This window comes from Oreochromis aureus, linkage group 2 (genome assembly GCF_013358895.1).
Source record: "Oreochromis aureus strain Israel breed Guangdong linkage group 2, ZZ_aureus, whole genome shotgun sequence".
NCBI classification, from domain to species: Eukaryota; Metazoa; Chordata; class Actinopteri; order Cichliformes; family Cichlidae; genus Oreochromis; species Oreochromis aureus.
In genome coordinates, this window is record NC_052943.1 from 3095456 (window position 1) to 3112372 (window position 16917).

Consider the following 16917-nt stretch of genomic DNA (forward strand, 5'->3'; position numbering starts at 1 on the left):
ACTCAAACACCTTCACACAAAGATCATTTGTTTGCTGGTGTGTGTTATGGATGCAGCGGTTGATGACCCGTCATGATTAATGTTTGTTTTTTCTCCTTTTTCCCTCTTTTTTATATTTTCTTCTCTTTTCTTTTGTCTGTCAGCTCTGGCATTGTTGAGCGACACATGTAGAAAATTTACAATAAAAAAATTAAAATAAACTGTCCCAGAAGAGGAGCCTACACAGAGTTTATAGAGCTGCTTGTGGCAAAGCAAATGTATTTGGCACAATAGTGTATTCAGACCAGGATAGGATGCCTTGATAACAACCTCCACCTCATCAGCTTTTACTTAAAGACAAGCTCAAGCACCCAGTCTCCTCAGGTTCCTTTATGTTAGTCCTATGAAAGTTACCACTCTCTGTGTTAACTTCTGTGTCTCCCCTTTACCAGTGTCTTCACCAGTTTGTCTGAAGGACCTTTCTGGAACACTCCCCTCACTTACTGACCTGCTGGGTCACTCTCCCATGATCTCTTTACCTGTGGAAGAACAAACCAGTGGCCTCCCCCTCTGAAAATAAAGCTTCATTTAGACTCCTGTTGAAAAATCTATGTCCTAACTGACATTGTAACCAGAAACTCCTTTAATTTCTACACTGCAACCTTCTATGCGTCGACCCGACATGCAATTACATTTCTGAAGAGGGGCACATCAGGTTAGGTCAAAGGATGCGGTGTAGAGTTAAAATGGGATTCTGGTTATGGCGTCACTGATCTGACAGAGAATTATAATTCACATGTAACTGTCACAGCTCAGAGTAAGCACTGCATTCACACTCACTCTCACTAACTGAGCTGCTCATGAATGACAGGACAAAACTTGAGGACATGGAGGACTGGAGTCCAGCTAAAGGCTGGTTGTGCCACCTAAAGACACATATAGGACAAGAATGGTGTGTGTTATTATTGTGTAAAAAAGCTTCAAGTTCGAACTCAATTTGATGCCATAGATGTGGAAACTGAAATTTCAAAGCTACAGAGGACAGAATTTCACATGTATTAACTGTTATTTTACTTCTTATCTTTTTCAATTCCTCCTGAAGTTTTAGTGAGAGAGGAAAACAACTTAGACTGAGTAATAATAAAAAGTCATCTATGGATAACTACATGTTATTTTTGTAACACTGGGGTATTATTTTGTTTGTATGCGTGTATCCAAATGTGTGCTATATTTCACTGGGCTCACTAGAATGTGAATGTCCCACTGAGCATCGCTTTCAGACAAACAGGCCTTTTTCTGAGGATGAAGGGGAGCTTTGTCAGACAGAAACGTTGGGATTGTTTGACACTGGGAGTGATTTTTTTGCGCGTGTGCGTGTAAGAAAAGGATTATGTTTGTCTCTTTGAGAGAGAGAAAATGTGCACGTCTGTGAGGAAGAGATTGCGTCTGTGTCTTAACGGATTTATTCAACAGAGAGTGGCACGCCTGTTTGTCTGTGCAAGAAAAACAAGTGTTTGGTGATTCTGTCTGCATTTCAGTCTGATATCAGCAGACAGTGAGTGTGCTACACGTGAACAAGGCTGCGAGTTTCTCAGCTTTCACTTCTGCTGCGTTGAGTCAAAATGGAAGCACAGCAGCTCAAACGTGCTGCAGCTTCTTCCTGTACAGCATCGTTTCAGACGGTGAGTGAAGCAGATTCTGTCTCTTCTGTTTCTTTGTTTCAAAGCATCAGCTGTTATGCATCAGACTTTTTTTTATCTCAACTGCAACAAAAATAATTAAACCTAAAAAAATAATAATAATCCAGGAGACTGGGAGCTGAGGAAAACTTGTGCTGTGTACTGTGGCATGACTGGTTGGTCTACAACTTTGGTCCAGACTAGTGGGTCTAAAAAACCGTGAAAAAGGTTTTTAGTTTTCTTTTGCAGTTTGATTTCAAATAAAAACCTTTCAAATATTCTGTAATAATTGAAGTTAAAGTTAAATGTTTCAATCAGAAATGTAGAATATGAAATTATTAGAATATTTACAACACTTGGTTGTGGCTTTGTACCACAAATTCATGCACCAGCACCCACTTTCTTCTTGACACTGTTCTATAGATTCTCCATGAGGTTCAAGTCAGGTGAGTTCGCCGCCCATTTGGTAATAGTTTTGTGGCAAGTGCCGAATCCTGCTGCAAAAGGAAATGGTCCTCTCCATAAAGCTTGTTGGCTGACCAAAGCATGAAATGCTATAAAATCTCCTGGATGATCGTCGCATTGACTTTGGACTTGATAAAACACAGTGGATGACAGCGGCTGGTGTGGCACCTCAAATCATCACAGACTGCAGACGCGTGACAACAGATTTCAAACACCTTGGACTCTGCGCTTCTCTACTCCAGACTCTTAGATCTTTGATTTCTAAATGAAGTTAATTTTCATGTGAAAAGAGGACCCTGGACCACTGAACAACAGTTCAGCTTATTCCCTGTAAGATGTTACTGATGTCGCTGTTTCAAGAGGGCTTTGTTTTAGAGATGTAACATGCATGGTGGCTCTTGATGCACTGACACCAGCCTCTGTCCACTCCCTGTGAAGCTCTCCAAAGTTCTTGAAACACCTTTACTCGACAATCCTGCCAATGCTGCGGTCATCTCTGATTCTTTTGCATCTTTTCCAACCCTGATTTTCCCTTCCTGACAACTTTCAGTTCATATTCTTCAATTTCGCACTCTGTGAACAGCCAGTCCTGTCAGCAGTTACCTTCTGTGGCTAACTCCTCATGGAGTGTACTGACTGTCACCATCTGTGGCTGTGTTAACATGAATTGGAGTGCCTTAAAGAATTCTCTGGCCATGATAATCCCCTTAAGACAATCTCATGTTGTGACAGCCTTCATTAAGCTGTTTCACTCGCAGACAGAAAACTTTATGTTATCTTAAAATGGTTGTTCTCTGTATTGCTCTTTCTTTTTGTTCACTTAAATCGAGCGAGGAATCTGGGAACACTGCAATCCTTTGCATTATGAACTTCTTGGTTTATGGAATGTGACAGTGTGACAAGCCGATCAGCTCATGTGACGACAGACAGTGTGAGAAAACCGTTCACTTTCTCTCTCTGTTGCACCCAGAAAGGAAATGCTTGAATTATAGAAAAACCTTCTATTTACTTCAGTACTTTAACTGCATCACATTTTAAACTGTAATCTTTATATTATCTTGAATCTAGAAGGAAGTAATTATGACTAATGAGAGTGGATGAAAAACAAGCTAATAGAGAGTTCTGCTCATGAACTGTAAACACAAGGGGAACGTAAAGAGATGAACTGCTGACCATAACAAAGCCCTGTGGCCCTGGTGTAATTTTATATTAACTTCCAATCCTAGTACTACAATATGATTACGTTAGAAATAAATAATATCACAATAATCCGGTAAATTGGGTCTGACTTTGACTAAATAGTGTTTCTAGTGACATGTAGGTGCCCTGTTGGGCATGACCCTTCTTTCAAGTCTTTATAACAGTTTGGGTGTTTTTTAGGTACTCGACAGATTTCAGAAAGAAAAGGTAAAATTAGAAGTCTGGAGGTGAGATTGCTCTTTGGGTCTGGTAACATGAGCTGGCTGAATTTAGGCTATCGCCTGATTATATTTAATGGCCTTCATGGCATCAATGTTACAATGTTTTGTGGTTATAATGATGCAGTTCAGTAAATTTAAATTATATATATTTTTAAATATCCTATGTTTCTATATATGTCATTACCACTCAGGGCTGCCCCTCCCCAAGCCTGGTTCCGAGGTTTCTTCCTTTTAAAGGAGAGTTTTTCCTTCCCACTGTCGCCAAAGCGCTTGCTGACAGGGGGTCATCTGATTGTTGGGGTTTTCTCTGTATTACTGTAGGGTCTTAGCTTACAATATAAAGCACCATGAGGCAAGTGCTCATTTACAGCTTTTTAAACTGCATTTCATTGAATTGTCAATGATTTTATGATTATTTTATTATTCATAATTTATTATTATTATTAGTCAATTGATTTTTTTAATTGTATTCTTCTCCCTTTAAGGCCACAGTCAGCTGCTGAAAGCGAGCATCGTCGGTATTGTTGCATCCCTGGTCTCCTCCTTCTTTTCTCCTTTCCCCTCCCTTCTCCCGTCTATCAATCCTCTTCTCGACACACGCACCCCGATTTCCGCATCGCCTCCTCCGGTATAATGACCAACGATAGCCCGGAGGAGGAGACCCGAGCTCCGGGCGGCGGAGGAGGTGGTTGTGGAAGAGGAATCGGTAGAAAACACCGAGCGGATGACAATGTGACGATCCTGACATCATCCATGGATTTACACAGAGCCAGCCGGAGCCGAGCCAGCAGCAGCAACAATGATGCCGCCCCGAGCATCACGTCCTCCGTGGATCTGAGCACCTCCTCCCTAGAGCTGAGCATCCAGACGCGGATCTTTAAGATCATCGTCATCGGGGACTCCAACGTGGGGAAGACCTGCCTCACCTTCCGCTTCACGGGGGGCAGCTTCCCCGATAAGACCGAGGCCACCATCGGCGTGGATTTCAGGGAGAAGGTGGTGGAGATCGAAGGGGAGACTATCAAGGTAACAGGCAGCAGAGGAGCTGGATGCTGATCAGTGGTGTTCCCTCACTCCTACACCCCTCCTCCTCCTCTCGGCTGAGCTGATCAGCTTCCAGTGGATACACAGGGGGGCCGTTTCTTTCATTTTATCCTCACACTCTCAAAGGATGGGCAACATTTTAGAATATCTCTGGAGAAATGCAACATTTCAAAACATATTTTTAGTACATTCTAAAGAACTACAACTCCCTTTTTTCTTTGCTGCACATGCTCTGTAGTCAGTAATAGGCCACAGGAAGATAAAGGTAGCCTCTAATGAATTCTATTGTATGGCTCAATAGGCTTTTTGTGGATTTCGAGTTTGAAACGTAAACAGAAATTAATATATTTTTACAAATCTGACTATGAATGCAACATTTCTGAAGAGAATTTTAAAACTCTAAACGAAAAACAAAACATCAAAATGTGACTGTGGTGCTGCAGCATCTATAAATAGGCACGTGTTCACCTTCAGCACGTGCAAGCCGTTCATTTACATGTGTAATATAAAGCAGGTCTACAAGGTGATTGCAACAATTAACCTGTTCAATCAACAAAAATAACCACATTCCAGTGTTTGCACAATGTGTGAGGCAAGTCCGTTAGCTGGGCTGTTATAGTAGTCACAAAGTAAAGACAGCAGCATTATAAATGTAGGCCACACTGTCATGTGCCCTGATTGTGAAATTAAAATTTAATGACTTTGAAGATCATTTCTGGAGCAATGCGTACTACTAACAAAACCAACATCAGACCACAGTGTAAAAACAGGTTCATGTATTATGGCAACTAACTGGTCAAAGATTTTAGCATGTATATGAAAGGTTAATAATTTGCTTACTCATCTGGTTGGTCTGTAAGTTTGGGTTTCTTTAACTGTGATTCCTGACTCACACCTTGGCTGGTCACTCAGACCAGACGCTGTGATGTCAGTGAAGCTTACCTTTGTTTGCTCCCCTCCCTGCTTTCTCTCAGTGGATTATTCTGTGTGCATACTCCAGGTTCCCCCAGTGCTGACTCACAAACACAGTTGCACAGCCGCATTACGTAGTATTAGGTCATTGCATCTGAATCATCGAAATGCTCCCCAGAAACACCTGCCACAGTGTACAGTCATTGTTGTGAGACTGAAAATATCTGCTTTCTTGTTGCTGCTCTCTAAGCTGGTTACTGCTGGTGGAGTACATGGAAATGGGACATTAAATTAAGATTAATCCTCACTGGTAATTAACTCCATTTGCATGAGCAGCTGTAAGAGCAGACAGACTCCCCCTAAAGATGGATCTGTATGTGTTTAAAATACTTAAAGAGTGATCAAAACAGGCCCATCTATTGTTTTGTTTTTACATTCATTTTTCTGTTCAACTGGTAATCCCACTGATATTGACAAGCTCTATTTCAACAGAGACCTTGTCAAGATGGCAGCAGTTTCTGATTGGATAATTCAAAGACAGGACGCTGCCAACATTTATCTTAAAGAAGATGCTCCACTGAGCCCCCCACAAGTTTGCCTTCAGCGCCGGAGCCAAGATGTCAACGTAAAATCCTGCCTTTTTATGTAAAAATGAACTCTTCCATTGTTGAAGTAAAAACTAGGCCATTCTGTAGCAGTGGGGAAAAGATGTTGTCATACAAGTCAGAATTTCACTTGTACCTTTGATATAAGAGACTAATATGTCATTAAAATTCAGAGGATAAAGTACAGAGGGATTAAACTGTGCAACTCCTATCCTTTCTATTCCTCTGGCTGGTAAATATAAGTAAAACACAAATTTACAACTTCAAATGGCAGAAACCTGCGTAGGACTATAAAAAGAAAAGCAGAGTGATGTGTCAAAATAATGTCATTGATTCTCACGAGGGCATGAGATAACCTGAAAAAATATGTTTCGTAGCTTTTGACACTTATTTCAAATTGATGAAAACAATGCTATTTATGTATTCAGCGCTTCTTTTTAAACTGACGTTCCCTCTGAGTGCATATATAATGCCGTATGTCTTATATTCACTTTCATGACGTCCATTTGTAATCAATTTAAATAGGATGCAATTTTCTCAACTTATCAAATCATGAGGGCCACGCGTTCGAAACACTGAGCTTTGATGTTATGGTTGGCTCTGATGCAGCGTTCTGCCTCTAATGATAAATAGCTGCGCTAGTCCTTTCAAATGGTAATAGCAGATAATTCTCTGGCCCTTTTTACACTGCAGGCCTGTGCTAAGTGTTGGGAGAACTCCCTGCTGATATACAAAGTGCTACTGATCAGACAGAAAAATACTTCCCTATTGCTCCCCTGTTGACTGGGGTAGTGAACAACACTCCAAACATTTGATGAACTTGGCTAACTAGCTTGAATACCCTAATTTAGTTTGAAAACATAATATGTTAAAGAACACATAATGATTTGATCAATTCTCTTTTGAAGCCTCAACTTTGGTATATTGGCAGCAGATATTTTGTATTTTTGAAATCTGTCATAATCATGTTTTTTATGATATTCTAGTTCCAGTTTTCAGCTAATGCTAGCACTAACATAGCATTCTAGCTAGTCTAGGTAGCTCACATCGTTAGAAAGGTAAAGGATGCTTGGTTTGAAATGAATTGAAGAAATAAAGAAATAAACAAACTGGAAAAATAAAGAGCTGACTCATTGGAGTGTCTTTAAGTACAACCGTAGTACAAAAGTTAGACATACCCACTGTGACCTCATGTTGTTGTTTGCAGTCTCATTTTAAAGCCTTGAGCATTTTCAAACAAAACCAAGGTGGGTCTTACTACAAAAATGTGTGCCCATTTACTCCTCCTCAGTCTCTGAGTACATGGTTGCATACCTCAGGTAATACTCCACTTTGAAGGTTGAACAGGATTTACAAAACAGACATTTTTTATTCAATATGACTCAAACAAGTCACTGAGCCCATAAAGTCTTCAAGAAAGTGTTTACAGAAAGCTGTTTTCTGTAGACATCTATAGGTCTAGAAGTCATCTAGTGGCTTGTAGCCACTTCCACATCAACTTCATTTTCTGACCAAGAAATCTACAAGTTTTGTACTGTTTGTGAGTTCAGCTGAACAATTGCCACTTGTTTAAGTATGCCCCTAATAATGGATAATACATTTTTATATTCACATGTAATAGTGCGTAAAGTCTTGCATTTTAACATATATACACTTATTATGGAAAAGTAATTGCGCTAAAGAGAATAAAACCATATTTTGTACTTAATTATGTAATTATGCTTATGTCTGCTGTAAACCTGGACATTTACATCTAGTCTTGACACACCTGTGGAGCCAGCTTTTGTTTGTTTTGATGAAATGCAGATTCTGGACTTTTCGAGTTTTGTTTTTCAAGGCCCAGAGGTTGACACTTGCTTTTAACCTACATTACATTATTTTAGGATACATACTATAGATACTGGCTGAACCTGCTGTTAATGATCAAGCAGAAAAACACACTGTACTGTAGAACCATGCTCTACTGAGACCCTGTAGCTAGGAATATATTTGCACTGTTTCCTGCTCACGTGGCAATGTTCTGATTTGCAAAGTTGCAAGCTCAGACAACTCACTGCAGCCTAATTCATATTCATTGTTATTTCATTTGCAGAATTGTATCTCAAGTAATTGTATGCAATAAAAAAGCTGTTGCTATTACTTCTGATATAAAAATTGTCTTATATTTCATGATCTGCTGGATATTCTAAGAGAATACCATTTATCTTTTCCACTTCTGTCCGTGCTGTCTCTATGTGTAATGATCGGTTGTCTCTGTAATTTGTACATAAACCTAAGTCGTCTGTCTCTACAGGTGCAGGTATGGGACACAGCAGGCCAGGAGCGCTTTCGTAAATCCATGGTGGAGCACTACTACCGTAATGTCCATGCTGTGGTCTTTGTATACGATGTTACCAAGATGGCTTCCTTCCGCAACCTACAGACTTGGATAGAGGTTAGCATTACATTGTAAAAATCACTTGTCAGCAGTGTTGGTCAAGTTACTTGAAAAAAGTAATCAGTAACTAATTACTGATTACTTCCCCAAAAAAGTAATCCCGTTACTTTACTGATTACTTATTTTCAAAAGTAATTAATTACTTAGTTACTTAGTTACTTAGTTACTTTTTAAAAACACAATTTACAACCTGAATAGGTGATAAAGCGATAGATCTTTCAGCCCAATTCTACTTTTTCTGCATAATCCATCATACAAAATGTAATCAAATGGAAAAGTCTCTTTTTAAAACTTGTTTTATTAGTTTTAATCTTTTAACTTTATGCATGAAGCAAAAATTAAATTATATGCAACATTCTCTGACTGGAAGAAATTTGTTTAACATTTAAACCTATTTTCTGCACATTCCAGCACATAAAATAAAATATGTTTTTGTGTTTACACTCACTCTTTCAAATAGATGCAAGTAAAACACAGCAGAAAATAAATAAAATCAAAGACTCAGCGGCCCTGTTGCTCTATTTTCACCTGTAAAGCAGGACTGGGGTAGGCGGAGGTTTACCCTGGTGCAGGTGTGCCGCAGCGGTCAGTGGAAGAATCCGCGAGTTTCTCTGTGAATTTCCCGTTACAGTCGTAGTCACTCGGCGCTTGCTTGGAAGTTTAGGGGTTTTTTTCGCTGTAAAAAGAAGTTTTCTTCCCACGCACAACGGACACTAATGTTTTTGTCACTTTTTATGGAATCAAACTCAAAGTAAGGTCAGTACTTCCACGCTTTAAACGCTGCACGCTCATACTCTCTCCGCACGCGATATATTATCCACTGTTGATCTGTGAACAGCTGTTGTCACGAACGTCGCACTCGCTTACGTCACTATCATGAGACATTCTCGCAAAAAACTCACGGTTTTAGTAACGCAGTAACGCAGCGTTCCTACTCGAAAGTAACGTTAATCTAATTACCGTTTTTGCAATGGTAATCCCTTACATTACTCGTTACTTGAAAAAAGTAATCGGATTACAGTAACGCGTTACTGCCCATCTCTGCTTGTCAGTGAACAACAGAGGAGGCTGACTTACAGCCACTATGTAATGATCCCCCTTTGGTAGCATAAGGACTGTGAGCATTTTTCAGCGTTACCTCCTTCCCCAAGACTGTTTATTAGTCATTTGACACTGTTGTTTGGTACTGTCAGAGTCTGGTGCTGTTTGGACTCTGGAGTTTGAGGACACCGTAGGCAGATGAATCCAAAAAAACATACTTTTACCAGCCAGCCACCAAATCTAAAAAGGGAAGAAGGAAAAAACAAATGGGAAGGTCAAATCATGTGCAGTCAGATTTTCTACACAGCAGTTTTCTTTCTCTGATTCTGTACAAAGTCTCAACTATTAATACAAATCAAGACTTGAACCAAGACACATCTGAAAGTAAACACAAGAATCAGTGATAACGTCACTAGAGATGGGCATCCAACCAATACGCAAGGGTGTTTCTCCCTTCTCTTCTTTTTTCAGGTTTCCCTTAATTACCCATTATAAACAGTGCTTACTCAATGTGCACTACCACTGATTACATTGCACCTTAAATTGCACTGATCACTTGCTCCTTATATTGCACCTTACAGCTTATATATCTGTGTATCTTTTATCTTTATTATTAGTAATTTTAATGTAAAAATCTACATACTGCTAATGGGGAGATGCGAAACAGTAGTAACAGTGACAATAAAGATCCATCTATCTATCTGTACTTCCGAAGCTAATACTGTGACAAGTGTTACAACTGCTGTTGTTATACACACTGGCCAAAATCATTTCAATGTGTAACAGCAAACTGACACTGCTATAATAATGTTCATTATTTACACTACTGATAATGTGGCGCCTACTACCCCCGAACTACCCATGATTTTGACTAGTTGTAGCATTTGCAGCCCTTTAAAGATTAATGTGTCATTGGCATGGCGGCACTGCAAGTGTAAAATTCACACAAGTACAGTAATTTTGTATGTTTGTATGTTGTAAAGACAGAGACATTTCTAAGTGTTAATACAAGCTGTATTTAGCTCTGTGTCTCACTGGCACAGCTCGCAGGTTCTCCTCTCAGTGAAGGTGAGTCATGTTTGATGTGCAGTCACCTGTTTTCCTGCCATAGCAATTTGTTGGAATGTCTAAAATGTAAATAATTTATAGCTAACACTGCCTTTTAAATTTAGTGTAGTTCTGTCAGCTTCTGCTAGAAGTCTACACTTTAGAACTTCAGATCTGTCGTAACGACTCATCAGCAGAGACGTTTTACAAGGTGGCAAATTGTCTTATTTTTTTATACACGATATTTATATCAGTGGTTTTGCGTGACAGATGCTTCCCAGCTTGTTGTTATCCATTCAGTACAGCTCACTGTGGAGTCCTGATATTCTAAGTATTATCAGTAGATATACTGTGAGTAATTTTTAGCAGCAGTAAAATTATTTGTAAATTATATATAATGTAATATCTTATTCAATATATGTACATATAATATATTTAATGTAATATATAAGGGTTTTTTAATTACATGTGATTATTTATATATTATTCTATAGTGTCATTTATTTACACTGAATGGTGGGAATGGTGACTTCTCACACATCCTGGGACCAGTTTGATGTCATGGATGTATTTTACATGTGAAAAATTCCTTCTTTTGTTTTCACAGCCAAGAGACCAAACGTTTATGTTGTACTCTACATGGTTTTACAGACACACAACCAAAGTTTATAAAACAGTATGCTTTTCCACTTTGCAGGAGTGCAATGGTCATCGGGTGTCTGCATCAGTACCTCGAGTCCTGGTGGGGAACAAGTGTGACCTCGTGGACCAAATACAGGTTGGTGTGCAGCGCCGAGGATCACAGCGTGACTTCAGGGTTTATTCATCATCCACTTAACAACCGATCACTCGTGCTTTCCCAGGTGCCCTCCAACATGGCGCTGAAGTTCGCCGACGCCCACAACATGCTGCTATTCGAGACGTCGGCAAAGGACCCGAGAGAAAGCCAGAACGTCAACTCGATCTTTATGTCCTTGGCCTGCCGTCTGAAGGCTCAGAAGTCCCTGCTCTACAGAGACGTGGAGAGAGAGGACGGGAGAGTGCGACTCACACAAGAGACTGAGACAAAGAGTAATTGTCCTTGTTGAGGAAAAAGAGGAGCGGGAGGCATAGCGGAAGGGAGGGGAGAAGAGTATCTCTACATTTGAAGAAGGAAGAGGAAAAGGGATGATGGGCGAAAGACGAGAGTCATTTAAATTTGTAGTTTAGGAGAAGGATGGAGGGGTGGGGGTGTTAAAGCTGATACTATGAGGTGGACGGTAGAGGGGCTTAAAGCTTGTGCAAAGGACTGAAAAATCACCAACATCCTGAGAGTGATGCATTTGTTAACAATTCAGAAATAAGATGAAGCTGCCTTTTCAACTACAGTAAAGTTTAGAAATTCTTCCACTCATTTGCACATATATACACAATCTGAGTGAAATCTAGTTTCTTATGACGTCAGCGACACAGAGTCTCCACGCAAAGCTTACCCTGAAACCAGCCGTAGCTCGGTGTTTTCCAAGGCCATTATTAACCGCAGCAGCTTATTTTACCGGCTGTTTTTTGCTGTCAGAGCTTAATATTTGTCGCATTTCACCCTTGTTGTGATTGCACCATTTCTACCGCCTTAAAAGCTAAACAGCTGGCTCTAAATTAGTTTTAATGACCCACTGAGGCAAAAACAGCAAAGATGTTTTAAGGATTTAAAAAAGCATTTAACAGATTCTTTTTTTTCTGAGAAATATTAGACTTTTATTGTCTCCCCCCCCCCCCTTCCATTTATGTTGCCTGATATCAGCCTATCACAAGCCCTCAAATGAAGGACTTAAAATCATTGTGAGATTTAAATGAATGGAGAAGATGACAGATTGCAGGATCTACAGAGGAAGACCTTGACGAGAAGGTTTCCTGCAAACGGGCCATTTATAGGTTGCCGGAGAGCATGTCAGCTATTGATTTAGAAGCTGTGAGATCCTTTTACCCTTGTGCAGGTGAAAGGCACTCTCTTACAAAGGGGAGGCAAGGCTCTTGTTCCTCATCCACTCCTCATGTAAATGTATCTTCTCCATGTTGTCCCAGTGGCCTAAGCCAGCTTTGCCACTGGATGTAAATTCAAAAACATCAAGTCTTTAAAATAGCTGCCCGACTCTCTCCTGTTATGCAGCATCAATGTTCTAATAGGTATTTTTCAAGCTAGAGGCCTTCTAGCTGCCTTAGATGAAGCTTCACTGCCTCCAGTCTCTGAAAATGCAGGAGAGAAAACTGTGAACCCTGTGTAGGTGATGGAGAGGCCTTTGTGCTGCTGAACCCTTAAGCCTGGATTATTCGAGTCACTGGTGAAACTGGCAGCATGAGACACTGTAGAAAGCCATATTTAATATTTCCTGCACACAGAGAGGCAGCTTGCTTTGCACTGAGGAAGCTCCCATGTAGGCTGTGGGTGAAGGAACACACTGTACATAAATCAGTGTTTAAGCAATGAAGCCTCTGTGTCACAAGAAACCATCCAACATCCCGACTGTGATGTATGTCAGTTTGATATAGTAGCACACTTAGCATATTTTACCACTGTAGCCTACTCTTGTGTGATTCTATTAATGTATCTGGATGCCATATGTAGAAGAATCAGATCAGCGAGCATTTAAGAGCGGCGTTCCCTCCAAGCTGACAGTCTGATGTTCTGATTAAATTATTCACAGACTAAATCTGAACACTGTGCAAATCCAGAGGGCTTCTGCCTGAGGTGTGCCATGGTTTGGCGATCTTTCATACAGGTTTACGAACGGTGCAAAAGTCTTCAGCCACAAATAGTTATGAAATAGTCCTAGTCATTTCATAGCAATAAAATGGTATTTTTCCGCCACAAGGTGATTCTTAAAGTGCTATTTCGGCATGGTGTGCAGTCTGCCCTTAAAAAAATATGAGGCAAATGGACGAATGGAGGCAGGTCTTAAAAGCTCTACTGCAGATATCTGAAAGTCATTTCCTTAAGAAATAGGCAAAATCAACCAAAGACCCGACACAGGATTTTCAGTTGATCCACCGACTGTTTGCCAAAGCCTCATCAGAAATGGTTTCAGTGGAAAGGCAGATGTCAAGAAGCTTCCTAAAGAAAGGAAACAGGGACTAAAATGTGCCAAATTACACAAAAGCTGTGATAAAAATCAGTAGAGACAGGTCTTATTGACCGATGAATCCAAATGTAACATTTTTGGTGTAACTCATTGTCAGCAGGCACAGCGGAGGCCAGGAGAAATGGGCCCACCGTGCAATACCATCTGGAAAGCTCTGCTTGGCAATTTCATTTTTGAGCATGACAATGATCCAAAACACACTGTCAATGCCATAAAATTAGAAATTAGAATTGATTAGAAAAACACACATTCGTGGATTGGCCTCCCAAGAGCCCAGACTTCAACCTTCCTGAAGCAGTGTGGGATCATCTTAGTTAATGTATTTCCGTGTATGTGTGCACCTTTCAAATTGCTACACCCATTTTCCATTTTCCTACCAAAATATAAAGAAATGAGGGCCGGCTCGAGACTTTTGCACAGTTCTAACAGCAGGATCGAACAGAACAGTGAATCAAATGACATTACTGTAAAATATCAGGAAGAGCTCTGTTCATTCTCCTTATATGGGCTAATCTGTGACTTCTTTTGTTTGTTTGTTTATTTGTTTTTAATCTCCATAAATGGCATCCACAGGTGCGCCTCAACCACAGCTGGGGAAACCACTACGTTCAGGACTGATGGAGCGGTATCCCAGGACATAAAATGTAAAAGGAATTGTTCACCCCTTAAATTTTAATACATTAACATCAACAGCTTTGTCCATCAGTGGGTTATTGTAAGAATGCTAATTTAGTCAGTGTCATACAAGTGGGATGACTGAACAAGACTAATGAGCAGAAAAACACTGTGGAAAAAAGAAAAATGTGTCTGCATTTCTGTTAGCAGATTTGAATAAAGCGGCAACTAACATGGTTTCAAATGAATAGAAAAGAAAATGAAGCTATAGTTCGGTTGTTTTCACTGTCATCAACCAAACATATATATCACTGTTTATGAAATTATTCAGCAGTTTATGTCATTTACTAGAAAATGTAACATCGCTTAACAAAAGTTCAGTTTTAACCATTTAAAACTGCAAAATGTGCATTTTTCCAGGTCGAAGAGTTGCAAATATATGCTTGCCTTCTCTTTTCTCTATATCTCCAGTGTGTTTTCTAATATATTTGTACTTTTTTGCAGTTGATTTGTGTCATTTTTAATAACCCATGTTTGCTCTTAAAGGGTTGCCTTGGCATTTTGATATTTAGTCTGGTATTATTGTTTATCTGCAAAACGTCTGTATGTGGAAAATAATAAATATCAAATACACTTTGAAGCATATATCATTCTAAGAACACACAAACGTCGATGAACAACTTGAACAAGCCAAAATTAAACAAGTTAGACATCACAGTTCATTATTTGATTTACTGTTTTAAGTGAATTAGGTTCTTTTTTTCTTTCTTTTTTTTTAGAAAACATGTTTTTGGTATCTTTAAATCCTTAAGGTGTCACAGATAAATACAACAAAATAAAACCAGTGCCGGTACCAAAAAAAAAGAAGCTTTATTCATAACACACGCAACAAGACCCAGGGAAACTGAGTTAACGATAATAAACGATAAAAACCCTGAAAACCATACATTTCACACCCGAGCCTCAACTCTCACGGCCGGGTAACAAACAACTCCGCTCCGTGGCCCGGGGGATGGGAACTGCTGATTTACAGCATCTTTGAGTGACACAGGCTCGAATCAGACCTGAGGACTCAAATCCATCTTTCTTCCATCTGTTCTTCTGTCATTCCACACAGTGTGGTGGCTGTAGCCTATCCCATTTGCAACAGGGCAAGAGGAGAGGTACACCCTGGACAGGGCTAATTCAATTTCTTTACACCCACTGGAGCTCAGTGTAAGTTAACAGAAGTCAGCGTTCCTTGTTTGATGACTCTTCAGACTGATGGACGTTACTGACAGGGATTTGAACGCACTGCGCCCCATTTAATCAATACTATAAAGACTAAAACCCAGAATACTGAATCGCTCTTTTTGAAAAAGCCTGAAGAGTCGTGTTGGCTGATTTTATGGTATTGTAATTTTGTTAGATCCTGTAAATCTGTGGTGACTTTTGTTTTTGCCTGTCAGTTTACTCTGCTTTTGGACTGTGTGTGATTCTCTTCTGTACATATGTTTCATATGTAACACTGTTATTGTTACAATCTCACAAAGAAACTTACGATAAAACTGCTGAAGAAGCATCGCTTGACTCTGAACCTTTTTCGTATCACTGCCCTTGAATTGGTTGCTTTAAAAACAGTGATCAGATATGCAAACACTCGCAGTCAGCTGCAACCTTAGGTGCATCAAGACCATGAGGAAAAGGCAATAAGATAGAGTCAGTCTCTTATCAGTCTATTTTCAGTAATAATTTGATGAACTCTCAGCGAAAATTCACATTAGACATTAATTCACATTAATTACTTACACTCAGAGTCCAGTCAGACCTTCATTTTTGAGACCTAAGTTCAAAAATTCATCTGCAAAAAGTGACGTAGTTGCTGCAAGACAGATATTTAAATGCAAAATGACAGGACTGCTTGGCAGCCATGCTTTTGCACACAAATATAACCAGAATACAACCATGTTAGCTGAGCTGCATCACAGGCAGTTTACAGTCATCAGTCCAAACTGACTCCGACTGATTGCAAAGTGCTGCCAGTCTGTTTCCTTTGCAAGGAAGTTGTCGTCCTATTACTTTGTAGAGTTTAGCTTATGTGCCCGTGCCAACAGCATGGTGTGTTCAGTATTCAGTGTTTCCCTCGCACGCAGAACTCAGAATTTCCCGTCTGTTTATCCGTTCTCTTGCTCTTTGTCCTGTATCTTATTTCACCCTTCATGTATGACCCTGTTTCTGCCGCACTCTCATTCTATTTCTGTTTTAATCTCACTATAGATTATCCCTGTAAGTCACTCTATGGTCCTCTCATATGTCACTGTCAGCACTTCTTCATTTACCTGTCTGTAGTCTGTCTGCATCTTTCCCTTCTTTTTCTCTCCCTCTCTTAACATGTGGCCTGTTGCAGTTCCTTGTTTTTGCCTACAAAGTATAATTCTCAAGAAGGTCATATGTCCATAAATAGATGTAGCAGATGAGTGTTGCTGAGTGTTGAGAGAATGAGAGGTTTATAGAGGAAAAACATGAGGTTTTAACTGATCCTTAACACTGAATCTGCAGGCCTCTGTATTAAAATCT

At 39.8% G+C, this 16917-nt stretch overlaps 1 protein-coding gene across 2 annotated transcripts; it reads left to right on the forward strand.

Moving 5' to 3' along the window:
* Window positions 1-4126: 4126 nt before the first annotated feature.
* Window positions 4127-14987, forward strand: rab33a (RAB33A, member RAS oncogene family). Of its 2 annotated transcripts, XM_039615294.1 has the most exons (5): window positions 4127-4570; window positions 8399-8539; window positions 11328-11408; window positions 11494-11701; window positions 14320-14987. In XM_039615294.1, exons 1-5 carry the CDS (start codon window positions 4178-4180, stop codon window positions 14385-14387), a joined length of 891 nt encoding a protein of 296 aa, XP_039471228.1. In that variant the 5' UTR covers window positions 4127-4177; the 3' UTR covers window positions 14388-14987. The 2 variants fall into 2 exon arrangements, with proteins under 2 accessions (XP_039471228.1, XP_031605692.2); XM_031749832.2 differs by having other exon boundaries at window positions 11494-14987.
* The last annotated feature ends 1930 nt before the right edge of the window (window positions 14988-16917 follow it).

Excerpts from the sequence above, each read along its gene's own strand:
- rab33a (XM_039615294.1), top strand. The coding sequence starts at position 4,178 with ATGACCAACGATAGCCCGGAGGAGGAGACCCGAGCTCCGGGCGGCGGA. Across the intron at positions 4,571-8,398 it reads TCGAAGGGGAGACTATCAAG|GTGCAGGTATGGGACACAGC; the intron begins GTAACAGGCAGC and ends CTGTCTCTACAG. Across the intron at positions 8,540-11,327 it reads ACCTACAGACTTGGATAGAG|GAGTGCAATGGTCATCGGGT; the intron begins GTTAGCATTACA and ends TCCACTTTGCAG.